The sequence below is a fragment of the Phocoena phocoena genome, chromosome 8, assembly GCF_963924675.1.
Source record: "Phocoena phocoena chromosome 8, mPhoPho1.1, whole genome shotgun sequence".
NCBI lineage: Eukaryota > Metazoa > Chordata > Mammalia > Artiodactyla > Phocoenidae > Phocoena > Phocoena phocoena.
The window spans coordinates 33,320,998-33,348,750 of record NC_089226.1 but is presented as its reverse complement, the minus strand read 5'-3'; the positions used below and the strand labels follow the sequence as shown (position 1 = coordinate 33,348,750).

The following is a 27,753-nucleotide window of genomic DNA, read 5'->3' as shown; positions in this document are numbered from 1 at the left end:
TGTTGAATAATGTTCCATTGTATATATATAATATACACCACATATTCTTTATCCATTCACCCAACAGTGGACACTTTAGGTTGTTTCCATGTTGTAGCTATTGTAAATAATGTTGCAATGAAAAGGCAACTACCTGAATGGGAGAAAATATTTGCAAATCATGTATCCAATTAAAAAATAGGTAGAGGATCTGAATAGGCATTTTTCCAAAGAAGACATACAGATGGCCACAAAAATGTGCTCAACATCACTAATATCAGGGAAATGAAAATCAAAACCACAATGAGATATCTCCTCACACCTGTCAGGATCATCAAAAGGACAAGAAATAACAAGTGTTGGTAAGGATATGGAGAAAAGGGAAGCTTCATGCACTGTTGGTGGGAATGTAAATTGGTGCAGCCACTGTGGAAAACAGTATGAAGGTGTTCAAATAAACTAAAATAGAATTACCATATTATCCAGCAATGCCACTTCTGGGTATTTACCTGAAGAAAATAAAAATACTTACTCAAAAAGATATATGCACTCCTATGCTCATTGCAGCATTATTTACAATAGTCAATGTTCTCTTCTGTTTCATCTTTTGTTATTCAAATGGACTCTATTAGAAGTGAGAAACCTAAGAAAAGTGACAAACATGAAGAAGGAAAGAAAAAAGAAGGAAAGAGGGAAGGAAACAAGGGAGGAAGAGAACATGGGCTCTACTTTCAGTAGTGTATAGGCAATTATTACTTTGGTGAAACTCTTCTAATTATTGAAGAATTGAACCTTAAGCAACTCTTATCGTCTTTTAAAATAAGTTGTAATTCTCAGTAGACCACAAGTACACTCCCCCTTACTCCAGAAATTTATTACAGGACTAGCAATTAGAATCTAATCCAATAAATTGACTACCTTCTTCCTGGTTTCCATGAGTTAGGTTGCTGACCTCCAGACTATTACCACTGACTATCCCAGGAAGAACAACATCAGGACTGCAACATATCAGGGTGTGCTGCCAGCTTCTTTCTAATAAACCTCTGTGCAAACCTACTTATGAAATAATTAAATGCACCACTATGCTATTTCTCAGTGTGTGATGCTGACCACAGAATTGTAAAGGTTATCTGATGGAAAAAAAAAGAGGCAAAGAATTTTGATATATAGTTAATTCCCAGGGGTAAGAACTCATGGTTTTAAGTGTTAGATACCATTATGAATAAATCTTTTAAGCATCACTTTAAAAGAACAATTTAGAGGGCCAACAAAAGCCAACAATTTGGAAGAAGTGTAACTTAAGGTGACTTATTCTACCAGGTATCAATATGTAGCTTGATACCTGTAATATTTCATAGTGTGTGGTAGTGGTGCAGGTATATGCAATGGAACAGAACAGAGAAGCCGGGAAGAAAAGCAAACACATAAGGAAATTAGATATATAACAGAAATGGATTACAAATTCCAGTGGAATTTGTAATTGGAGTACTGTCAGAAAAATATTACAATTACTTTTTATATTTTTAGTAAGGAAATAAAAAGAAATTAAGCATCACTAATATATAATATAATTTGATAGTAGTACATATGTATAATTTGCTTATAAATAGACCTGAGTTGGGGGTGAAGGTTGAGAACATTTTTACTTCTACAGGAGTGCACTATCAGAAACATACTGAAGACCATGTGTCAATAAATGTGCTCTGGCAACTGGTTATCCATATAGAAAATAAGGTTTTATTCTTGCCTCCCTACCTAAGAAGATACTTGTAGGTAGGTTAAGGACATAAGTGTGAAAAACAGACTTATAAGATTTTAGATGATTTTTAGTAGATTATCTGTATGATTTCAGGGTTAAGAGATATAAAGGGAGAATACTGATACGTGATTATATAAAAATTAGAAAAAAGACATCATAAATAAGGCAAAAATTTAAGACATAGATTGCAAAGGACTAGTAGAGAGTATAGAGGTAAGTTGTATGGATCAATAAGAAAAAAGATAAACAATCCAGCTGAAAAATGGCCAATAAATATGAACAGCTAATTCATGGAACAGGAAATATAAATGGCCAATAAAGATAGCAATATTTGCCTTCACCACTAATCCAGGAAACAAAAATTAAATTGAAATTGGACACCAATTTTATGACCATCGAATTAGAAAAATTTTAAAGTCTGAAAATACCAAGTACAGGTAAGGATGCATAATAACAAGAACTCTCAAACATTGGTGGAAGCAAAGACTCCAGAGGGTAATTTGGTGATTAGGTAACATTTAGTAAGTTTGAAGGTACATAATATCTTAGTGAACCAGACTTAATTCCTTTCTAGATATACGACCTAGAGAACTTCTCAAATATATGCATAAAGATACAGGTAAAAGAATGCTTATTGCTGCATATTTTATAATTATGAAAAATTAGAAATAAATATCCATTAATAGAAGAAAGTGAAAAGCACCACGGAATGTTTGTAAAATGAAGTATCATAGAGAAGTTAAAATGTAACCCTAGCTACATGTACAAATACAAACAAATCTCAAAAACACAACATGGAGTGAAAAAGCAAATTGAAGAAGTACATGTACAGTGTAATGCCATGTATATAAAGTTTAGAAATATTCAATATTGTACTGCATTACTCAAGAATTCATATACAAGAATTACGAGTATGAATATGTTGAGCAATAATTCAGCATATTGGTTATTTGTGAATAAGAAATGAACTTAATGGGTTTAGGGAAGGACAAATCAGAAGTTCAAATTGCCTGTAATGTCTTATTCCTTATAAAATACAACAAAAATGAAGAAAATATGAAAAATGATCTGATATTAAAAATTGAGTGATGGACACATAGGTGTTTATTCATTCAATCTTTTGGTAGGCTTGATATATTCCACAATTAAATAATACAGCAAGTGTTTATTTTATGGGGAAATCACCAAAAAAACCTCTTATAGGACAATCATTAAAACTTATATAAATAGGTATTTTTGTCTTAGGATAGATTTCCAATTATATTATTATTACTGTATATGAATTCAAGAAGTGCTACATATCAAACATTTTGGATAAAATGCTGATGAACTCTGGGAAATGATTAGCTGACTTAAAAAATGGCTCTACTGGAGGAAAGGTCCTGCTGCCAAAGGTTTGTGAAATTAGTTGGAATAAAATTGTTTATAAAATGTGAGAGTAGAAAATCAATAGATTTTTGTATGTAATTAAAATATTTGTGTTTAACTAAAATAATAAATGAAATATTATATAAGTAAACACTTGATTATTTCAGCTACATTCCCAGAAGTTTACATATTCATTTTGGTCAGTACACATCTGCATCTTCTAATTGGAAAGACCTGGGACTTGCCCTGTGGTCCAGATAGCCTGGGACAGTGTCAGTTTACATCTGTTATACTAGTTTAATTATTCCTATGCTCCATTTTATTCTCAGCTGTATCCTGATTTGAATGATAAACTTTATGGTCACCAGCAATAAAAGGTAGTTTACTGATTGAAATAAATTATGCAAGGGGAGAAAAATCCATAAGATTTCAGGAGAACTGAGACACAGGATGGTAACAGAGAACCTTGCGAACGTGATGGGAACACAAGAAAATTAAGGACTATATGCTCATATTTCTGCCTATTTCTCTTTCTAATCTCTGAGGCTGGGGCTGAAGTCAATTACAACAGCTCTGTGGTCTTGCTGCTGACCCTGCTCTGATGCTACTTTAGATTATGTCCCTGGAATGGACATCCTCCCCTTTCATCCCAGTTCTGAGTCTTCTCTGAAGTTCTCTTCTCCTTGTTACTCTATTTCTTACTGAGCATCTGTCTTGTTGATGGCTGGAACCCAAGTTTCTCTTCTGAACAAACCCAAGTTTCTCAGTGGCTGGGTACCTCATCATTTTTACTTTGGTCCATCTTAAATCACTTTTCCATTATAATAGTAAGACCATTAAAATAAATGCAATCATGGAATGGAAGACTGCTTCAAGGGCTAGCACCCTTCCTCAAAGTGAAAAACACTACATTAGAGCATATCCCCTTTGCCTCCTCCAAACACTCTTTCTTGTGTCCTGGAAATGACTACAGTTGGACTTCATGTTCAAGAATGTATAGAGACCTGTACTTCAAATGACTTCAAAATAATAGTCACAAATCTTTAGTGAGCACTTCTTAAACAAGTACTTTGGTGGTAAAATACCAAAATGAAATTCCTGCTTGCAAACAGTTCAATCTTGGATTAGGAGAAAATCCTTGAATGGGATACCAGTAAACAGTTATAAAGCATTGAGGTGAGTACTATAACGAGGGTATACAAGAAGCTATGGGAAGAGAGTCACTTCTTGGTGCCTCATGTGGGCTGGGGTAGGGTGGCTGGGTCTCATGACTTCCACTTTGGTCAAACTTGCATTTCAAGAGTAGGAATGCTGAAGTAAGTACAATCAGGGCAAGGTCCAATCCAGGCTGGCTCAAGGGCTTTCAACCTCCCCAGATATGAAAAGCATTACTTTGAACTGTGTCCCCACAAAACCCCTGCCCCTGCACTGACTGGGGTGATGGGAAGATTTCACAAAAATCGTGACACATGAACTTAATATGAAGGATATGTAACAGTTCACAAGGAGTGAAAGGAGAATGGTGAAAGGAAAAAGTCAAATGTGTGCAAAGACCAGTGAAAGTTGGTGACTGGAGTGTCAGGTTCCCCAAGGATTGGTGGGAGTAGGGCTTAGAAAAAGAGAGAGCAGTTGCTAGGTGATGAAAGGGCCCATGTGCTGCATTTAGAAATCTGGGCTTTATCCCATGGATGGTCCACAGATGGTTTATTAGAAAGATCACTGGTTCCACTGCATACAGAATAGAGTTCAAACTCCAGATCCCAGCTGGCCCAAGATAGCTTTCAAGCTTCATTTTTTGCTGTTCCCAGTAAACAGTTGACTTTCCAGAAAAATCGTCAATGAATGCATCGTTTTTCAGTGTAAATACCTTTCTCCTTTCCCACTTATAAAGTTTCTATTCACTCTTTGAAAGCCTCCTCTCTGAAGCTTTTGCCAACTCCCTCAGATAGAATTAATTCATTCTTTTGCTCTACTTGCATAGTAATGTTTGGAACTTCTCTTAAATCACCTACTCTTCTGTTTGATAATTATTTTATTACTGATTAGACTGTATCATGTTCACAGGCAGCAAAGACAGAACTAAGCAGGGTGCTTAACACAGTGGGCATTCAAAACAGATTGGTCTCATACACTCCTTCTCAGAAGGTAACACATACCATTTACAGTACGTGATCTGTGTTAGGTGGTCTACTGAATATATATTTAAATAGTTATGAGTTTTTTAAACCTCTGTTAGGAAAATTATAACTATAACATCCAACTCAGGATTTCAGAGACATTATTGCTTTAGGAAATGACTAAAGAAAATGAAAATATTAATCAGAGTAAAGGTTCAGGAGTGATTCTCCTCCCTGATACTCCCCGTTAACTGACCCTGCTTAATACATTCCACAGCACTTATCATCATTTGACATATATATTTATTGCTCCTCCCCCCAGAGTGTAAGCTCCATGAAGACAGGGATTTGGTCCATTTTGTTTGCTGCTAACACTGCCAGAACTTAAAATAGTACCTGGTAAGTGTAAGTGTGCAATGTCTAGTTACTTAAAGAGAATGGGGGAGGGAAATAGAAAGGGAAGGGTTGAGAGAGAGAGGAAGGGATGGAGATTAATGTACTTAACCAATTCATGGAGTCAGTTTTTGAGCTGGAAGGGACTTCATTATTCTCATTTTATAGACAAAGAGACTGATGCTCAGAAAGGGTTGGTGACTTACTCAAGACTGCATAGGCAGTGAGTAGCAGAGCCTAAACTCCAACCATGTCACTTAGTGAGAGGCTGGTGAACATCCCATAACATCTTCTTATAAGCAATACAGACAAATGGAGGTTTACTACTTCTCTATAACAAACTTCAACATGCTGGAAATCCACAGCATTAATGAGATGGTATTGATTGCTTCATCCAGACACCAATAATCAAGACAGAAATAAGAAAACTAAGATTTTCTGACCCACCGTCTTATAATGTAAATATCAGACAGTACGTTATTGATGAAAACATCATCATTACCTCCAAGAACCATGCCAGCCTGACAGCACTTTCTAAGGCGACATGCTGGGCAGTTTTTTCTGCGGATTTTATCAACAATGCAGTCGTTTCTTCCAGCACATAAGTAGTTATGCTGCCCTAAAAAACAAAAAAGTAAAAATTATTTTTATAATATCTAAAGACCACCGGAAAGTTTATGCAGTGACAACTGAAAAAGAGGAGAGGTGCACATTAGCAAGTGCATGACTGTCTCAGCCAGCCTCTTGCTTGCATAGCTGAATGCTGGTAATGCTCCAAACTTGCTTAATATTTTACCCATGCCTTCAGGAGCCTAAATGAGGGGAAACACAGCTAGGAAACCAATTCTAGGACTCCTTTAAAAATAGTTTGTAAAAAATTTCTGTGCATCTTACTAATGGCGTCAGCATCAGAATGCTCTTAGATCATTGTTATTTAAAGATTAGCTATATGTGGCTGATAAGCATTAGTGTGTTAAGATAGGCAAGTTCTAGTAAAACCTTTTCTTTTTGACATATAAACCTTCAAGAAAACAGATACAGACAATTAAAGAAGTCTCTGTAATAGGCTTTTTATAAAACCTATGTGTTTAATTCTTAAAATCCTGGAGCTAGCTCACTCTTAAAGGATCTCATGAATTTGAAGAGCATGTAAAAAAAATGTCATTAACTGTACTGACTTTATTGTCTGGTTTATTTTGGCTACAAATTAAAAAACAGATTAATAGAAATAATGACAAAGGGAGAAAAATTTAAAACAATGAGAAGAATTCAATTAAGCAGAGGACAGAAGAATTATAAAAAAATAAGGGTAAAACGTGATCCTGGGGTCATTTTGTGTAGGGGAAACCACGTATACCCTTCCAAAAGTCTGGAATAAGAATTTAATATTCAACGATGATGATTATTTAAACCAAAAATATGTTATATTTAATAAGGCATGGAGCAATCTAACTTACTTAGATTAAACAAAAATGAAAAAAAAATTTTCAGCTTAAACATGTAAATATTTATTAACTAGAAAATTTACTGCTTTGGCACTTCTTATTTTCCAAAAAATTCCTATGAAACAGACTGTGAGACTTTTAATATCATCAGCATACTTAAACATAAAAAAATAATTTTAAAAATTATGGAATTTTCCTATAGTATTTTATATTAGTCTACATTAAAATCAGATCCACTCTTTTGGCCAAAGTTTGTAATACAGGAACACAGAGGTACCTTAAATGTGTGCTTAACTGAGCAGGGAAAAGGTTATGCTCCAATGGCGAATGGCAAAAAGGCCATGTCTATGGGATAGCTAATAACAAAATGGTTCTTGACCTGGGGTATTTTTGGATAAGAACAGATAGTCTTTTCTTAAAAATGTATTCCTCCACAAACTTATATTCATGTACTCTCACATACTAGTATTCATTCTCTTGTTTAGGAGTCCTGGGCATGGAGCTTTCCTCCTGATAAAGGGCAGTTATGAAGCTTCACATCCATGCCCACTAGATGAGCAGAATGTACTGCATGCTACTTTCCGATCTAACTATGGTTTAATTTTTTTCCACATGTTATATTTGCAGGCTGCAGGAGTGAGTGTGGAAGTAAAAGTGTGTGTAAGTTTATCTATCTATCTATTGATCTATCATCATTTATCTAGACTCTACACTGATCTCTCACAAGAAGAGAGAACAGACAATAGAAAGCAAGATTTTCCATGCTACCCAGAGAACAAACTTAAACAGTGTCAGAGATGTAATTGTTGTTTGAAGGGAGGCTGTTCTACTCTCTACTCCTCTGTCATGAATATCCAGAAACAAATCCTGAACCATCAGCAGCTGCAATGCTGCTGAGTTTTCTCATTTCTGTTTCTTAAATGATTTACAACAGTACCCCTTTCAGTGTTTCAAAGAGTCCCCATTAGAGGGCACTCAGTCTGTTCCTGAAACCATTCCTTCCTACCTGCTTTCAAATCTTCACCATCCATTTCCCCCTTTCTCTCCTAAAATCTTTATTCTCTGCCCCTCCAATGATGTCCTCCTTTCTCCTCAAGTTTTTCCATTTCAAAAATTCCAGCATCAAGGAAAAAAAAACTGTCTCACTAAAGTCTCCTTGATTTCATCCCTTTCTTTGTCATCTAAGGTGTTGAAAAAGTCATCTATATTTACAGTCTTTATTCAATTTCCTTTACTCCTCAGCATACTGTAATTTGGCTTATACGTTCACTGTTCTTATAAAGTGGAGTAACGTCGTCAAAGATTTCTTCATTCCTAAATACAGTGAATTCTTCCTTGACTTTCTGTACAATTTGCCATGGGTGATTTCTCTCCACACCTGTCCCCCATTTTATTTGAAGCATGTCTCTTCTGACTTTTCATCTTCTTTACAACAGTTCAGTTTAAGTTCCCACTGCTGATCCCTCTTCCTTCGCCTATTCCTTATATGTTGTATTCCACTGTACACACTAGGTGGGTAGTCTCATCATCTCTGCATGGCTCCAAAATCTCATCCTGAGCTCTGACCTTCCAACTACCTCTCTGTAGATACCTCAAACTTAAAATATATGAACAAGAATTTAGTGATTATCTGGTCAAATTGTTCATTTCATAAATGGTATCATCAGAGAAATTTTGTAGGAAATTCAAAACAGAAAATCATCTACAATCTCATTATCATGCAACTATTTTCATTTTCGTGTTTTCTTCCAGTCTGTCTATACAGACCTAGAAGGTATTTAACATCTATTTGATAATATTTGTTAAGTAAATATATATGCACTTTTACAAAATCCTCATTAATTCAACAAATACTTATTGTTTACTGAGTATGTCCCAACGCTGTTTTTTGAATAACCCCTTTTCCCCACTTAATTGAAACGCCATCTTAACTGCGTATACTGCAGTGCTGAAGAGCAGTTACTGAAGTCAGATTGCTTGTTCAAAGCTCACATCTGGGGCTTCCCTGGTGGCGCAGTGGTTGGGAGCCCGCCTGTGATGCAAGGGGTGCGGGTTCGTGCCCCGGTCCGGGAGGATCCCACGTGCCGCGGAGCGGCTGGGTCCGTGAGCCATGACCGCTGGGCCTGCGCGTCCGGAGCCTGTGCTCCGCGACGGGAGAGGCCACAGCAGTGAGAGGCCCGCGTACCGCAAAAAGCTCATATCTGAAACCTACAATCTGTAGGATAATAATAATAATAACAACAGACAATTACTAAGCACTTACTATGTGCTAGGCACTGTTACAAGCTATTTGCATATATTAACTCATTTAATCATCACAGCAACCTTGGGAGGTATTATTACTCCCATTTTATAAAATTAACTGAGGCACAGATAAGTAACATGCTTAAGGTCATATAACTAGACATTTTAGCTTAATTAACCCAAGAGGTTGTATAGGAAGTTAAGGGTATGAACTTTGGAGCAATACTGCTTAAGTTCGAAATTCAACCTCACTACTTATTAGCTGGGTGACCTATGGCAAGTAAAAGGAAGATAATGTTAGTACCTTGGGCCACATTTAAGGACTAAATGAGCTCATGTAAGAGCTTAGGATAGTCTGGTATATAGCAAGTACTTAATGACTGTCTACTACAATTATGATTATTATCACATCCCTAAATGCCAAATACAGGTAGATCTGTTCTAGATATGACCCAAGAATTTTGTACCTAGCCAAGTTTTTCACTTTTAAAGGCAATTGAAAGACATTCTCAAATATGCGTAAAATCAGGAAATAAGGCCCTGATATACTACTCTTCCTAAAGAGATTCCTAAAGATGTAACCTATCCAACAATCGATGAGTTACAATTGAGAATGCATGAGAGAAGAAGTCTGGTGTGAAAGGATTGATAACAAGTTCTAAATAAGTTGAAATATATATTTAAGTATAAGTAAAGAAATTATAGTTACCAAATAGAATGCAATCCTTATAACTCTTGGGGGCAAAACCGATAAGCATTTCAAGATTGCATGTTTGATGGGAAGGAATATCTCTGGTAATTAAAGCTACCGGCATGAAGTCACTAACTACCTTGAGGAATTGGCATGACTCATATCAACATAGATTTATATAAAGAATGGAATGACAATGAAATCTGGAAGCTCAGTCCACTCTAGGCTATGGTTACGTTTAACACTAATTTTGGGCTGTCAACACTGCAAAGCAGCTACAGCATCATGCAAGCAAATATAGGGGGTATAGTTAGAGGTTAATCTTCTCTAAGAGATCTTTTGGCTTAAGAAATGTTGCAGCCAGCCAATCCCAACTAGAGATGACTAAAATAAGCTGGCATGGGGCCCAGGCTTGCCTCCTACCCCAACACTTGGCCTGGACTCAGAGCCACCAAGAAGGCAAGGGATATAGAAAGGACCACTCCATTACATGTGTCAATCCACCAAGTACCTGGCTGTATATGCAGATGAAGAAAGTTCACACCTAAAAGCATTGGCTCTGTTACAAAATTATCTGGGAAGTCTGCAAAATACTAAACTCTGGTGGGTGCAAATCCAACATAACGTCTGTTGCTACCACTTTTCTTCAGACAGTAGTCCCAAATTTATATCCTGGCTTCGAAAAACACATCCACGTCCAGATCCACTTGCTGATTTCTCGTTAAGTCACAGATTGATGGTTCAAATTGCATATTGCTACTGCTCCAGAGTCCAACATAACATTGTCACTATACAATGAGTCTATAAAAAGTTACTGTATTAAACCACTCTATGCATTCTACTTTCTAACGTCCTTGCAGTCTACCTACACCGTCACCCTCAGGAGTTACAAGACATTCAGGAGTATTTATAAGCTATGGGTCACCACAAACAGAAAGAGGGGCATAATGATCAAAAATAGGAGAGTTTACCCAAATAAGAGATACTGTCTATATCTCCCTCTTAATATATACAGCATTTGCCCCTGTTGAAAACCAGAGAATTATTACCTGAAGTCTCTTTCTCCTTGGAAAACCTCTTACCTCCTTTATGGTGGGAAAAGTGAAAGGTGAGTACTAACTACTATGTCTTTTCTTTTTACTTACTTACTCTCTTATTTTCTTTATGCTCCAGTTGTACTACATTGTACAACATCATTGTATTTCCCCAAACTCTCTAATGTCTCTATGACTCTCCCCGCTTTTCCAAATTTATCTGCTTGGCAAACTCTTACTCATCTTTCAATTCTGGTCTTAACTGACTGATCCTAGAAAGGTGTGGATTTTCTTCTGTTGTGCAACTGCACCTTCCATATCTTCCTCTTATAAATGCTGTGTGCCTTAGAAACTAGGTCTTTAGATCCTTGTGTCTAGTAAGAGTTTGGTAAATGTTTGTTGAATACATGTAAACCTAATTATATGCATTATTCACCAACAGTCATAAATATATTTCTAATCAACAATATAAGATCTATAATAATATTTCATTTATTGTCATAAAAATCACTTGCTCCAGATTTTTATTTACCACCTTTCAACATTTATTTTTATTACAGAATGCCTTTTATTTCAGTAAATTCCTTGCCTTTTTATACCAGTAAATAATAAGTTACATGTAGAGCCTTTAACAAGCTTATTTTTAATATCTAACTTTTCAAAAACATAAATATTTTAAACTATCTCTGAAAAACATATGTTTAACAATGTAAAATAGGGATTATTGAATGGTTATATTTATATACTGTTTCTAATTGGTCTCTATATTTAACATTTTAATATAACTGTGTTACTGTTATTTAAAAAATCATATTCTGTGAAAATAAAAGCACTATTAAATGATTAGCACTATTAAAATATGATCATTTTATTTGTCTAGTGATGTATAAAAATTTTAGGTACAGGACAAATAAAATTTCATTTTAATTGAAATGAATCTCTTTATTATAAGCTAGAAAGAGATTTACCTTTAAAATAAGAAATCTATAGTATTTGTGTTGCCTCTCCGAGCACAAGTGAACACATTTCAATTTAGTTTGAGAGAAGTCACAATTTTTCATGGCTTTTATGAAAAGGACAGGGAAATATGTAGCAAAATGACAGGAGAAATGAGTATATGTTCAACAGATAAAGGAGCAAAGAAGAAAATGTATGATATAATCCACCAAAATTTGGGCTTGAGGTAATATAAGCTAGTGCAAACGGGAACACTCTTTCCACCACAAATACACAAATAGTGGATAAACTATGGTAGAAGCATGTTGTCAAATTACAGTCAAGGAAGAGCAAAGGAAGGAAGGGAGGGAGGGAGGAAGGAAGGAAGGAAGGAAGGGAATTTCATAAGTCAGAAAAATGAAAGATATGAAAGCCAGAGGGGTAAACTTGAGTGAACTTTGCAGTAATGCAAAAACATTTCAGATGCAGATATAGGATCTAGGAGCCAAGAGCTGGGGTTTGAAGCCCATGAAGGTTTGAGATATGTGACATCAGGCTTAATGGGAGAAAGGGGCAGGAACTGAAGTTTGCACAAAATGGAGACTCTCTAAAGGCTGTCTTATTCATGAAAATAGTGATCAAAAACACTATCAAGAATATTTTTAAAATATTTTTAAAGAATATTTCATCGAAGCCAGGAATCTGTCCGAAACTTTGAGTTGGGATAGGAGTTATTATCCACGACTAAAAACAACAAACAAACAAAAATCTTGGTCTTTACGGTAGATGATTTTCACTACCACACGGTGTATAAACCTGCGCCACGGAACAAATACTGGTCCAGGACCAGTGAAATCCCCAGGATCATCAGAGAGGCACATACAAAACTTACCTTGTAAGGATAGGTATGCACATATGAAAAAAAAATTGTACAAGAAACTTTATAGAAACTGTGTTCATAAATAGTCCCAAATTGAAAACAACCCAAATGATCATCTACAGCATAAAGTATAAACAAACTCTATTTTGTTCATTCAATGAATGCATCATACAGTAATGAGAATGAATGTCTAGCCCATGCAAAAATGTGAATGGACTCCATGAGTATAATGTTACATGAAAGAACTAGACGCAGGAAAATGTACGACTCCATTAATATAAAGTTCCAAAACAGTTAAAACTATCTATGATGTTAGAAGCCAGTTACTTTTAGGGAGTGATTAGAAGGGGTGCAATGGGACTTTTGGAAAGCTAATGATTTAAAAAATTTTTTGACCTGGGTTATGGTAACAAGGTTTCCATGGTTTGCTTAGTGATAATTCATTAAGATCTACACCTTTAATTTGAGCACTCTTCTGAAGCTATTTATGTCAATAAAAAATTTCCTTCTTTCTTTTTTAAAATGGTTCCACCTATGAGAATAGCCTAGAAGGCATTGTGGTCCAACAGAGGGAGTCTGTATAGGGCTGACCACTGGAAGTCCAGAGGCTAAGGAGTCCAGAAAAGAAAAGAGGCGTCACCTGCATTGCAGGATTACAGTTGGGGCTTCCCAGTGAAATATCCCCAAGAATCCTACCAAAGTATCTTGCCAGAATAAGAGTCAACTACAATCATCTACCAAACAGAGAACTCCAGTGACAGTCATGTATGTACCTGCCGTGTACAACTGTGCCTTTCCCTTCAACCCCTCTTCCCATGCCTTAGACCTGAAAAGGTCAAAATCAGCTGCTAATCGGTTTTAATGAGTGTGAGCAGGGTGAGAAGGAGGTGATCTTGTTCTTTCTTCCCTGCAGGCTTCAGGCCCCGGGCCCCAAGCAGTGCTGAGCTGGGGCAAAGGAGAAATCCTAAATTAGATGAGAGTTTGTAATTTTTACTGTATTGCTGGCCTGCACATTTTGATCCTGAGATAAGATTGTTCTGATTAAAAACTATATGATTGGACTAAGATTTCATGCAGAGGATGGAAGAATAAAGGTCATGCTAATATTGGTACTTTGAAAAAAAAAATATGTGTGTGTGTGTGTATAAAACAATCAGGGAACTATTTTAATGTTACTAGAAATGTGAGTGTAAACCAGTGGTTCTCAACCAGAGGCAATTTTGCCTCCATTCCCCACCTCCACTCTGGGACATTTCACAATGCCTGGGGACACTTTTGTTTTACACAACTGAGGGGTTATGTGCTACTGAGGAGAGGCCAGGGACGTTGCTAAACATCCTACAATGCACAGGACAATCCCCACAATAAAGAATTAACTGGCCCAAAATAGTAACAGTGCCAAGCTTGAGATATCTTGGTGTTAACTCATGATCGCCCTGCTTTTTCAAAAAGACGTATTTTCTAGGTCTGTCCACTGAAAATGCCCAGAAGCAAAAACAACCATAGCCGCAATAAACACTAGGATCCAGACTGATCGTCAAGTCTAATATCATTTTCATCTGAAAGCAACCAGGGCTCCTTGGAGAAGTGGCTGATGCAGGACTGGGATACTTTGTTGTGACAGAGTTTCACATTATTGAGAGTTAATGAAATGTGTCAAAGCCACATTGACCAAAGATAAGACAATTTCTACATCAAAAAGAATATAGTTTAAGTGATTAAAATACATTGACTATATATAGTTTAAGTGATTAAAGCACATTGACTATATAAAAAGCCATGAGTACAAAATGAACTCACTGGAAACTACTGGAGGTTGCTAGGGCATAAACTCATTACTTTGAAAATTGATAATTAAAAAGAAATAATTAAGCAACTAATAGGTCTTCCAGTATAAATTTTAAGATTACTAAATTGCCTTTGGAAGAGAGAAATAATAAAAAGATTTTATAGCTCATAAAATTAGAAGGAATAATAGAAGTAGAATATAACCCTTTTGCAATCTCTAAGGAAATGACCACCACCTGTGAAGTATGAAAAGACCGTTAAAAAACTCTATTTTCCCACTACATATCTGTGTGATGCCATGTTTTCTTTATATGCTTCAACCAAAACAACATATTGCAACAGATTAAATGTAGACAAAGGTATGAGACACAGCTGCATTCTATTAAGGCAGACATTAAAATGACTTTTAAAAATGTAAAACAATGTCACTGTTGTCATTAAATTTTTTTGGTTTGGAAAATTAACATCTCATGGGTTTGCTATTTTTTAAGTGAGTTAATAAAAAATGTTTTTAAAATTATCAGTTTTAATTCTAATATGACAAATATTGATAGATATAATCCACATAACAAAAACTCTTTGGGTTCTTCATAATTTTTAAGCATGTAAAAAGATTATGAGACCAGAGTGCTTGAGAACCACTGGCCTATGTATGATTCTTCTCAAAATATTTAATCTGAATCTAATCATGTGGAAAAAAAATCAGACAAATCCAGACTGTGAGAATTTCTACAACAGCTGGCCTGGACTCCTTAAAAATGTTAAAGTCCTGAAAAAGAAAAAAAAGGTGGAAGATCATTTTAGATTAAAGACTTAATGAAATACATAGTTTTTGATTGGATCCTGCATGAAAAATCAATCTATATGGGACATTTTCGGAACAATTGGGAAAATTTGCATACTAGCTATATATTAGATAAAATTATTATACCAATGTTAAACTTTGTGGTGTGATAATAATATTGTGGTTATAATGTTATTGTCCTTGGGAACACATTTTTGAAATCTTGAGAGGTGAAATACTATGTCTGCAACTTACTTGCAAATAGTTGAGTACAGATATTCATTTACCAGTATTCTTTCGAATTTTCTAGAAGCAAAGTATTCTGAATACCCATACAGAATGAGATAAAGGTTTGGACTAGTTTTTCCAATTAGCCAAACAGGGGCTGCTCATATAAAACCAGAGTGAAGAGGAATATCTGGCAGAGTGTGAAAAAAGCTGGACGATCATGAACCAGTAAGTTTTAAAGTATCTGAAATGTAAGATTCAAGGGTTCTTGAGTAAAGTGAAGAAAAAAGGTGTGGGGGGAGGGGGAGAAGGAAGGAGACAAATTTTTTTTTTTTTTCTTTTGCTGTATGCGGGCCTCTCACAGTTGTGGCCTCTCCCATTGGGGAAGCCGCTGTTGTGGCTCCGGACGCACAGGCTCAGTGGCCATGGCTCACGAGCCTAGCCGCTCCGCGGTATGTGGGATCTTCCCGGACCGGGGCATGAACCTGTGTCCCCTGAATCAGCAGGCAGACTCTCAACCACTGCGCCACCAGGGAAGCCCGAGACAAAATTTTATCGACCCACACTATGGGTAAGTATACTAGGAACTTAACTGGTTTATTTCATGTAATCCTTATAAATAAAATAGACATGACACAGGTATTTAATTTTCCCAAGGGGAAATGGTTAGTAAGATACATGGAAATACCTAAAGATAGAGTAGATATATGAGGCTCAGGGTGCAAACAAAGAGGGCACAGAATATGTTCTTTGAGAACAGAGACACCTGTACTGGGCACCAGACATGAGCGTGGCACTTGCAAGGGCTGCTCTGGAGAGTTACATCACCCTGGCATGTAGCAAGGGCCAGAGAAAGGCACCTCCTATCTCTTAAACAAGAGTGTTGCTAAGCTTCATCCTGAACCAGAGGGCACCTCAGGAATCCAATTTCATATATGTGAGAATGTATGTTGCCTTCACCCAAGAATAGCAAATCAGCTTGATGGCAATATCCCAGAATTTAGTGCTTCAAACAGGAAGTCTAACGTCAGCCCAATTTTTATTTCCTGGTAGTTAACCAGTTATTTTTTTTCTTGTTTAAACTCATGGAGCCTGTATTTTTTCTATGTAAAATGAAAAACTTGTTCAATATATGCAAAGGTAGAGCTTTTTACATTATATCTGTTTGGGGCAGAGTGAGCTATTTTGAGGTACAGAGTAAAATTTTTATTTAACTATTTAATCTACTTCTGTCATCCAAGTTCCGTCACCTATTAACTATAAATCCTTGAATAATTCATTTAACTTCTTGGTGCTTCATTTTCCACATCTATAATATAATAGATAAAAAGCTATCTGAGAGTTGAATAAAATAACGTGTTAACACGTACCACTACGACAAATTAGAATAAATGCTTAATAGGTAGTAATTATGATAGTTCAGTAGACAAATACTTATTGAATATCTTCCATGTCTTGGCATTATTCTAGGTGATGATGATAAGATCCCAGGAGCCTACTTTTCATAATCAGTTAATAATTTTGTTTAACTTGTTTTTTAGTTTATTTTTCAGAAACACTGATTATTTATAGGTTGGATATCTGCTCTCTATTCATAATATCTGTTATTCAACAACACAGTGATAAGACCATATGCCTTATAGTCAAATAGACTTCCACTCAAATTCTAGTTCCATCACTAGCTACATCTTGAGAAAATTATCTTAGTTTTCCCACCTATAAAATGGAAATAAACACTATAAAAGGCTGTTATATGGATCAAATGAGCTAAATTAGATAAAAGAGCACACAGAGTACTACATAGTCAAAACAATAAATCACAGGTTGAAATTTTCACCAATTTGCTGTTTTTCCTTCATTGTGAAATAACTCTTTAAATATGAACTCTACATAACTGATTTTATTTTCTGCTCTTTATGGATTCCGATACAGAGTTTAAATCTGCTATTACATTTCTGGATCTTACTGTGGCATTTTCTTATCTCATCCAGCTACATTTCCACCTCATCTAGTTCTTTCCTATGAAATTCACTCTTGTTTTGCAGACACTGTCATCTTTTGTCTTAATAACTGAAAGCAGATTATTACCCAAATTTTTCTTCTGTTTCTTTTAGCAGATCAATTTTAAATAAGCGTTTTCCTAAAATTAAATCTATGTATTACTGATAGAGGTGTTAAACAACTTGAAACACTCTAATGGAGGAATGTGACTGTTAAATGAGAGAGTGTAAGTCACCAAAGTTTGTTCCAGGACGTTCACTGAAGCTGGAAGTTAGAATGAGTTGGATGAGTGAAGAGTGTCAAGAAATGAAATTAGAATGGAAAGAACCAATTGCCAACATCCTGAGAGTTGGCTTGGATCGTCTGAAGAAACTGGTAAGGTTAGAGCTGCCCCAGTTAGCGAGAATCGTAGTGGAGAGGAAGGTCAGAGTGCAACGGGACTCAGATCCTGTAGAGCCTTGGAGACCACTGTAAGAACTTTGTTTTTTCTCTGAAAGAAATATAGTGCCATTGCAGAGTTTTGAGTAGAGGACTTACATGATCTGGCTTAAATTTTAACAGTATCACTTTGGCTTCTAGGTTGAATATAGACTCTACAAGGACAAGAGTAGAAAGGAGACCAGTTAAGAGGCTGTTGAAATAAATCCAAAGGAGAATAACTGTGGCTTGTAACCAAGTGGTCAGTGGAGGTGGTGATAACAGATCAGATTCTGGATATAATCTGAAAAAGGAACTAAATAGTTTATAGAATCTTACCAAGTGACATTCCAATATTTAATTTTTTTAAAGGCCTCAATGCTACTATTCAAAATTGTTTCCTCTTCTTTCTTCTCTTCATCACTTTAAATTTAAATTCTTTCTATGTATCAGCTTCTCATCCATTCTTCCTGAGGCTAGTTCTACTGCTCTCTTTATAAACAAAATGATGCCTCCAGATCTGTTCTGAACTCTCTAATTATCCACTTATCTTTAAAGTTGTAAAACACTAAATTGTATGCAGCATCCAATTAGTTACACCTGGTACTTTTACTTATCTATTTAGAAAACCTGTAGGCATTTAGGGGAGGTAAGGGATTACATACAAAATTTTAAAAAGCCACACAATTATTTGACCTTAAGAAAATTTCACATACTACTGAGAAAGGAGGTGTTTAAGACATCTATATATCAATAAAAAATATGAAAAAAATCACAAAACTCTATGTCAACAAGGTTGTTTAAATCACCATACTACTCTGATGCAAGATTATGACTCTTTACACACATGTAAATGCTTCTTTCCCTCATATTTTTAGTTTATTTTTTCTCTTGAGTATAGTAATCCTGAATTTATCATTGTTCAACTTCATTATTTTGTTCAAATTTCTGTTTAGGCATATCAAGTGACTTAAGATTCTGTTATAATTCTCTGGAGTCACCCCAGTCTCACCTGAAATTGGCTTTGTAAAAAACTAGAATTATATGGACAATTAATTAGCATTTTCCTACTCATTTTTTAGGTCTAGGCCCCCAAATATATGACTGTACTACTATCAGATTGTTAAGAGTTTTATGATAAATCTCTTAATCGTGTCTTACTTCAAATAGTGCTGAATGGTGTGGTTAGTTTTTGAAGTCTGGCAGAACCAGCTCTACCACTAACTGGCTGGGTGACCTTAGCAAGTTACCTTCCCTCCCTGTCTCAATTCTCATATTGGCAGAGTGGGGATGGTAATAGTAACTCCTCAAACAACTCCTGAGAATTAAAAGAGATAATGAAAACAGTACCACGTTTCTACTATTGTTTCTGATATAGAATAAAGACACAAAAAGAGTCTCCACCCTTCTATAATAGGGAAGAACAAGGTCTGACTCCATGTTGGATCTGTTTCTTTTACTTTGACCTTTGTTTTCCATTGCTTTTGTTCTGTCTATAGCTATAGGCATACATAATGGCTTGCCTCAGGGAACCCTGCCCCTCTGCCTGAATGTTAAACTAAAGTGCCTTTGTTCAGCTCACAGGGAAACACCCTGACCCTGCCCACCTGTGAATGGCTGCAGAAAATAAAAAATTAACACATGCCCTCCCCAAGGCTGGTCAAAACCAGGAGATATTTTGCAAGACTTGGGGCCTTTTTAACTTTAATTCCTCACCTCCTCCCCCTCTCTGTTCTATAAAAGAAACTAGCATGGTGACCCCGATAAGATGGTACTCTAGGACCTAGTCCAACATCTTCTCAGACACCCTGCTTTCCAAATAAAGTCACTATTCCTTGCCTCAATACCTCATCTCCCAATTTACTGACCTGTTGTGCAGTGAGCAGATCGAGCCTGGACTTGGTAACACTTCCTCCTTTTCCTCTCACATTTTTGAGAATTCTTCCTGGAGAAGGGAGTATTTTTGGTAGGGGCAACTGCCCATCTGCCTTCTACACTTTGACTTCACTGCTTCAGGGAATGAAAAGTAGCTTCTCAGCAAAGGTAAAGGCCCCTGATCTAGATCAAATAGTATTTTAAATCATCTTAGAACTGCCCTCCTGGCATAACTTTTTGCCCATCTTCACCATTGCTTCTATAGTTACCTTCTCATAAATGAAGCTGATCTTGCTACCTCCCAGATTAAAGACTCTGGCTGCCCCTCTGAGTAAAGCAGTACTTTACTATGCATAAGAAGAAGCTGAACAGGTCACTGAAATTCAGATTTCTGAGTTCTTTTCCTAGACATTTTGATTCAGCATATCTGGGTTGAGGCTCAGAAATCTGCATTTTAAACCAGTACTCCAGGTACTGGTTCCCAGACAGAAAGGTTTGAAGACCAAAATGGGAGGAACATTGGCTTACCAAACAAAATCCAAAGTAAATTAGGAGATAACTTTTGGACAGAATAGTTCAAGATGTTCAGTAGTCATCTGTGAAGATATCAAGTTGACAGCCAGATATATGAGTCTAGAGTTCAGCAGAAAAGTCTGGACTAGAGATAAAAATTTGGGTGTTATCAGGATATGGATGATTTATCTAAAGTCATGAGACTAGATTAGCTCTCTGAGGAAGTAAGTATAAAAACAGGGATCCAAATACTGAGCACTGGACCCTCCAATGTTAAAAGCTAAAGGAGAAGAGGAGACTGAACAGGAACAAGTGAGGAAAATCAAGAGCGTCGTGTCCTGAAAGCCAAGTGAAGAAAGCATTTCCAGGAAGGTGGAGCAATCAACTGTCAAATGCCACCAATAGATCAAGTAGGATGGGACTAAGAATTGCCCGCCAGATTTTGCAATGTGGTAATCTTGACAAGGGAAGTCTTGGTGAAGTAAGTGTAAGAGACAAAAGACTGATTGGATTAGGCTTAAGAGAGAACGGGAGCAAAAATTTTTTGGAGGAGTTTGGCTGCAAAAGGAGTACAGAAATGGTTGGTAGCTGAAGGATGAAAAAATCAACAGAAGTATTTTGGTTTTATTTTATTTTAAGATGGGAGAAATAAGAGCATGTTTACATGCTGATGAGAATGATCAATGAGAGAGGGGAAAAATTGATTCAGGGAGGAGAAAAATTGCTAGAGCCTGCCCTTGAGTCAACAGGAAAAGACTGGACCTAATGCACAAGGGCAGAAGGCTGGCCTTGGGGAGGAGTGCAGATCCCTAGTAACAGGAGGAAAAGTCAATTATGGGTTAGAGGCCACCAGGAGTACATGGGATGGTAGCAGTTTCTGGAAGTTTTGTTAGAAAGTTAGGAAGCCAGGTCATCAGCTGAAAGTGAGGATGGGAGAGTGTTGGAAGGCTGAGAAGAAGGAGAAGGTGGAAGACAGTCATCCAGAAACCATGAATGGACTGTTTGCAGGACAGGTTATTTACTCAAATATTCATTTTTCAATCCTACCTACCAATTATGCAAAATTTCTTTTCCCCTGAAATTCAGCTAGCAAATTTTTACCCTCCCTAATGTAAATTAGTTTTTGTTACAAATAATTAGGACAAAGAGGCACTAAATAATGGATAAGAAGAAACATAATGGATAAGAGAGAAGGTTCTCTGGGTTCCAATCTCAGCTTTGCCATTTATTCACTATTTGCCTGTCCAAGTGAGTGAACCACCTTGTGCTTCATGTAATACATTTAGCCAAGTTCCTGGTATGTAATAAGTGTTATATAAATGCCACTATTACTACTAAATATAATAACCATTGACACCCTGGAAGATATTTTTTAAGAAGTTAGAAAATTCTATTTCCAAGTGTATGTACTTATGAAACTTTTTATCTATTATGTACTCATGATGCCTTCAAAACAAAATCAAATAACAGGATCATCTATAGACACCTGATTTTCAAAATGCTCTCTACATCACAAAGCTGTCTTGCAAAAAGCAGTCACTTCTGTTTTTCTATCCAAAACATTGTCTTTAACTTGAAGGGGCAGATGAAGTGTCCCTTCTGCTAAGTAGCGTACTATTGAAACAACTTGTTATCATAGGAAATGTCAGCAATTTGGAACGTATATACTTTTATAAAGGAAAATATGTAGCTTATCTTTAAACATGACAACTCTTTGAAAGTACTGTGCAATGAGAAAACCATTGTGTGGTAGAAGGTTTTCATTGTCACGCTTCACTATGTTGCAAAGTATTGTTATGATTCTACTGTATCTTAAGGGCCTTGTGTTAAAAATCTGCCACAGTAATGACATCTTTCAGAGCTTTGTTCACTTAAAATTCCCACTTATTTGCTGCAACATATATCTTACCAATGAAGGAAGCAGTAAATGAATTTCATAAATGATGCTACCTGTAACCTTAACTTGAACCTTTTTTTTTTAATATCACAGCAAAAATCCTATCAGTGGTTTATGCAGCCTTTCCATAAAATATTCATTTAGAAAAGAAGGCAGTTACTATTGAGACTACATCTTTGCTTTACAGACTTATCAAAAACACTTTTTCTGTATATTTCATTCTTGAAATAAAACCTAGCAACCAGTAAAATCCCATCATAAGACAGCTAGTGATAATGAGATAATGTTAACTCAGATTAACTCTCAAACAGCTCCTGTCCTCCAGCCATCTCCTATTCTTAAAAATCAAGAGGAGAGAAACAGAGGGCAGAGAAAAGGCAGGCAACTGCATCAACCTTGATATGTGCTAGTCGCACTAGGTAGACCAACAAAATGGGTACTAACCAACCAGATTTCCTGGACTCTCCGCCTATGATATCCAGAATCTTTTCCATTGGTGTAAAGGCACTAGTTTTAAACCACTGGTTTAAGCATGGTGTAAAAACAACAATTGAGACTAGATACAGTTGGACTGCACAGTGGACTGCTTGAGATCCAATCATTTCATTAGCCTCGAGTAACACAACGTCAAAGTTTACTAAATTGAATTTTTTGGTGATTACCTTTTGGCAGTAACTCATTGTAATACCAACCAAGACCTGTGAAACTCTGTGTTCTTTCTTTTGCCTAATAAACCTCCCACACCATAATTTTTCTAATATTTATTTTTTTTAATCTTGAGCAATGTTTTCTATATATTTTCCAAAAGTATTTGCTGAATGCATTTTATCTGGCCACCCAGTTATTTTACATGTATTTTTTGTTTTGTTTTAGATACTATTTCAGTCATTTATTCTATAGTAGGAAGAACAGCAAAAACCTGTGTATGTGGGTTTTTCCTTAGAAACCCTCAAAGGGGGCTTCTAAACATTTTTCATTAGGTTACATGCAATTTGTGAATGACTAAATTGAGTATTGCATGACCTTAAACATTGCTAAAAAATTGTACAGGTTGTCCTCAGGTTCTGAATACTAAATTTTTAATGCCTAGTTTACAATAATGGCTTCATACAGTTATTAGCCAAGATCTGTAGCAAAACATATTCTTAGAGCAAGGTTCATTTTTTATGATAATGTATATAAATCCATATTTCAAATTGTTGTCTTGATAAATTCTAATTTTTTCAATTTCGTGACAGGCCTGACTATATTGTCTAGAGCTCTACATCTGAGGAACTATTACTGGAGTTAGGGGAATTCCAGCCCCGCCACTTTTCTTGTTCACTGTGCTTTATTAATTGGTATTATCTTTAATCTGTGGTTTACTTGCAGATCCAGGTAAGCTGCAGTACTCTGCCATACCCGAAGCATGAAATAAGGGGGGATTTGCATTCGTCAACACCTCTGCACCATGGAACTTGGGCACCTCCATTAGGAGGCCTTGCACTCCAAAAGCCTCTGATGTATGCTTTGAAAGAGCACGCCAGGACAGATACCATTGATATCAATGATTCATTTCTTATTTTCAAATAATAATAAATAACATTTCCTTCACACATCTCAATGCACAGCCCCTGGGGTGGGTGCATCATATTAGAAATATACTGGCGGTCTAGTATATTTGGGGAAAAATGGCTCACTCCAGACCTAATAAATGCTCGTGGCTCTTTCTGCAGTACTTTCTTTCTGGGCTCCTTGCCACACATACTGGACATCACCACCTTCCTTCATTTCCCCAAAGCAACAGGAAGACAGAGTGATTAAGTAAAGTGAAAGTTCACTTAAGGTTTCAGGGTAGCTGGAGGTAATGAAAACACAAGTCAGTAAATAATGCCAAATTTGCTGCCAGACGTTACCATTCATAGGGATTTATCAAACATCCCCTATAACAGGGAATTTCTCACAGGCATTTATTTCCCTTTGTACCCTAGCCCTTTACTCTGTCATTAGGCCCTCTCTCTATTCCCTACCTCTTGCACCAGCTGCCAGCTGACAACCCTCTTAATATACTTGTACACAGAGAGGTTCAGTTCTTCACATGTTCATCTCCCCCAACCCCAAGTTTGCTCTGGACTGACCTTTGCATAAAGAAACATTCGCTAAAGTGCTCTGCTTAAAGAAAGATCAACCATCGTGGTCTCTACTGTTAACAACTCAAAAGCTGCCACAAGCTTTGAAATTAGGAAGATTTAAAAAATTGAATATTTTCAGCCAATGCTTACACAAGATTCATATTGCTCCCCTCTGTCCCCAGTCACTAGACACCAGAGTTAGCTGCCCACTATCCTATGCTTCTACAATTTGTAGTTCATACCTCCCCTAAATATTACTAGACTGTATTTAATAATGAATTTCTATTTCTTTCTCCCTAGGTTACAAACTTATTCATTTCTGAGTTTCAATATCTACTACAAATCCTGGTGCAAAAAAGTCACTGAATACATGTTTTTGTTTATAAATGAATAAATGAACAAATAAGTGAATTTATAGACCAGAATGTCTCAATTATCAGAAGTTATGCTGTGCACAAAAGATTATATTATTTCAAGATCCTGGCAAGTACATTATGTAGCATATAATATATACAATTTGAAATTAAACTACATCTCATAATCTATTTATCAGCTCCACAGGTGTTTCCTCTGACTCAAAGGCATATAACCTCTGTTCAAATCCATTTTGCATGGTGCTCTAAGGATAATCCTCTCTAAACACTACTTTCAACATCACTCCTTTACTTCATAAAATAATCATGTACTTCCTCTTTCTTTAGGTCTGAGTTCCTCTATCTACATTTTTTCCCAAAAAATTCTTCTGTGAAGCTTTGGCTGATCTTGGCTCCCATCTACCCACTGAAGCCATTTTTCTGGGCCACCATCCTGGCTCAGTTCCTTAATGCATCATCTCCAGACTGTTCTCATGGGTTTATAGCTTCCCCACCTCAATCCTTCCTATACACTGTTGACATATTAAATTTCCTAAGCTACATATTGGAATATGTCACTACAGTGCTCAAAAATTTTTAGGGGTATCTCATTCTCTACTCAGTTAACTGCCGAACACCACATTTTGTCATTCCACATTTTTTCAACTTTCTGTTTAATAATAATTCTCACCATTCCTCTATTGCAGTGGTACCTAACTTTTTTGGAGAGTGTCACTGATCCCTCTGAAAATCTCCCTTTGAAAATCTCATGAAAGCTATCACCCCAGGGATAAAACCATCAAAATGTTATATATAATGACAAAAGATTCTTGGATACCTGACCATGCTCCATGCTTTAGCCAAATTGTGCTTCTGCTCATACCTTTTGTTTGTAACAGCCATTATTACAACTCTTGCTATCAAACTCATGCATTCTCAGCAGTCCATCTAATGTGCTATCTTCCCCACAAAACACATTTTGGTCTCCCTAATTAATTATGATCTTTTTTCCCCTCAAAATCCAAACCACATTCAGTTTATATTACCTATGTTACACTTATGAGGTTGTCTTATCTCCCTGATGGAATTAAAAATTCTATGAGGTTAGGTATTATAGTTTATTTATCTGTTGCAGCCTTCTGCAGGACCCAGCATGGTAGTAAAAGTATAGGAAGAATAAATATCAATAATTGTTTAGTAAATGTTTATTGTAATTTTCAGGGCTGCTACATTGCAAAACTCCAGCAGACACTGTGTTCAAAATATCTATGAATTTATTTCTTAGTACATGTCCAAATCTCCTCGCTAAATCCTTTTGAGGATATGTTTCAGAATTCAAAATTGTTTAGATTTTAGATAGTTGAGCAAAACTTCATAAAAAATATTAATACTTATGCAGAAAAATGTATGAATATTCACACAGCCCATAAAATATGAATTTGGGTCAGGTTCTGCGGCCGAATGAATTCAGATCAGGTAATTACTGACAAGGGACTAAAACAAAACTTTTGTTTGCAGGTCTTTTTGGATACTGAGGTCATGATGAGGAACTGTGGGCCTCTGTCAGTTCTTGGCTCCATATAGTCAGGTTGAATTCCTTAATTCATGATGCAGGGAGACCTCAGGCTTTCCTCCTGAATATTTCTGCCTTAAGTGTCACCTTTTGTTGGTCTCTTTCAACTTCCTTGGGTGCCTGAAGGTGAAAAGTGGTGCATTACTGCCACTAGATAGCACTAGGGGAGCAGAGCCCAGCTCATGCTAGGTAGAGCTAGTGTGGAGAGAAGTCAGGCACTAGGTAGATGTGCAAGAGTGGGCTCTTCAGGAAATTCTTGCTTAAAGAACAAAACATATCACCATATCATATCCCAACAGTAAGCAGTTTGCTGTATTTTTTTCATATAGTTTCCTATATATAGTAATATCAAAAGGGTGAAATTATTTTTACCCCAAATGATATTGTTACTTGCTTTTTCACAAAATCATATATTTAAGATGCCTTTTCAATCTGAAATATAGACAGCTAGCTCATTCTTTTTAATGTCACAGTGTATTTTATTGCAAGGGTATATCATAATTTCTTAACCTATTAGCAGACATTTGAACTGTTTTCATTTTCTCAGTATTGCAAATAATGTGGTACTCAAAATCTACCTAGAGGTATTTCTACACATTTCTAGAGTTCTTTTAAGGACCAGTTTCTAGAAGTAGAATTGTTGGGCCAAAGTGATGAATACTTTTAATAGATAATACCAAATTGCCCTCCAACTTTCAAATGGCCATTATTCATTGTTTTATCAATATGATTGTTGGCATGCCCACTATTATTTTGATCAGTAATAATTATTAGCACATTGAACATTTTTCATCCCTCTACAGACTATGTTTTGTGAATTGTCTTCATATCTTTTGTTCATTTTTCTTTTTTTTTGTAAGAACAAAGGTTTGTAAGAACATTCTGCATTTTAGCAATAACATTCTTTTGATTTATACATGTGTTACAAATAGTTTTACAATTTGTCCCTTGACTTTGCTTTTTGCCTTATAGAAAAAGTTTGCCTTATGTAGCAAAATGGACCAAATTTGATTTTGAATTCTGGACTTCATGTCAATATTAGAAAGTTTTGCCATTCCAATATTATAAATACATACCTCCATCTTTTATTTCCACGCTTTTGAATCTTTTTCCTTAAAAAAAAACACTTAAATTGTTGACCCACCTGAAATTTTTCTTTTGTATAATAAGCCAGTAGTTCCAAGACTATTTATTGAATAACCCATCTGAAAATGAAAGCTTCTTAACTCCTAACCTTTATCTATTTTTTAAAGGTTGTGAATATCAATATCCTAGTATTTCCAATAAATCACCTTTTCTAACTATTACAGGACAAAATAAATAAGCTCCTACAGCATTACCTACTAGTTTTGGTAAGTTACTTAACT

General features: G+C 36.1%; 1 protein-coding gene across 2 annotated transcripts in view; it reads right to left on the bottom strand.

The window, feature by feature from the left end:
• Nucleotides 1-27,753, bottom strand: part of PGR (progesterone receptor) — a 100,274-nt gene that overhangs the window by 56,895 nt on the left and 15,626 nt on the right. For both annotated transcript variants that reach the window (XM_065883305.1, XM_065883306.1), the window contains exon 3: nucleotides 6,119-6,235. In XM_065883305.1, coding sequence (XP_065739377.1) covers nucleotides 6,119-6,235 — 117 coding nt within the window. The remainder of the gene's footprint in view (nucleotides 1-6,118; nucleotides 6,236-27,753) is intronic.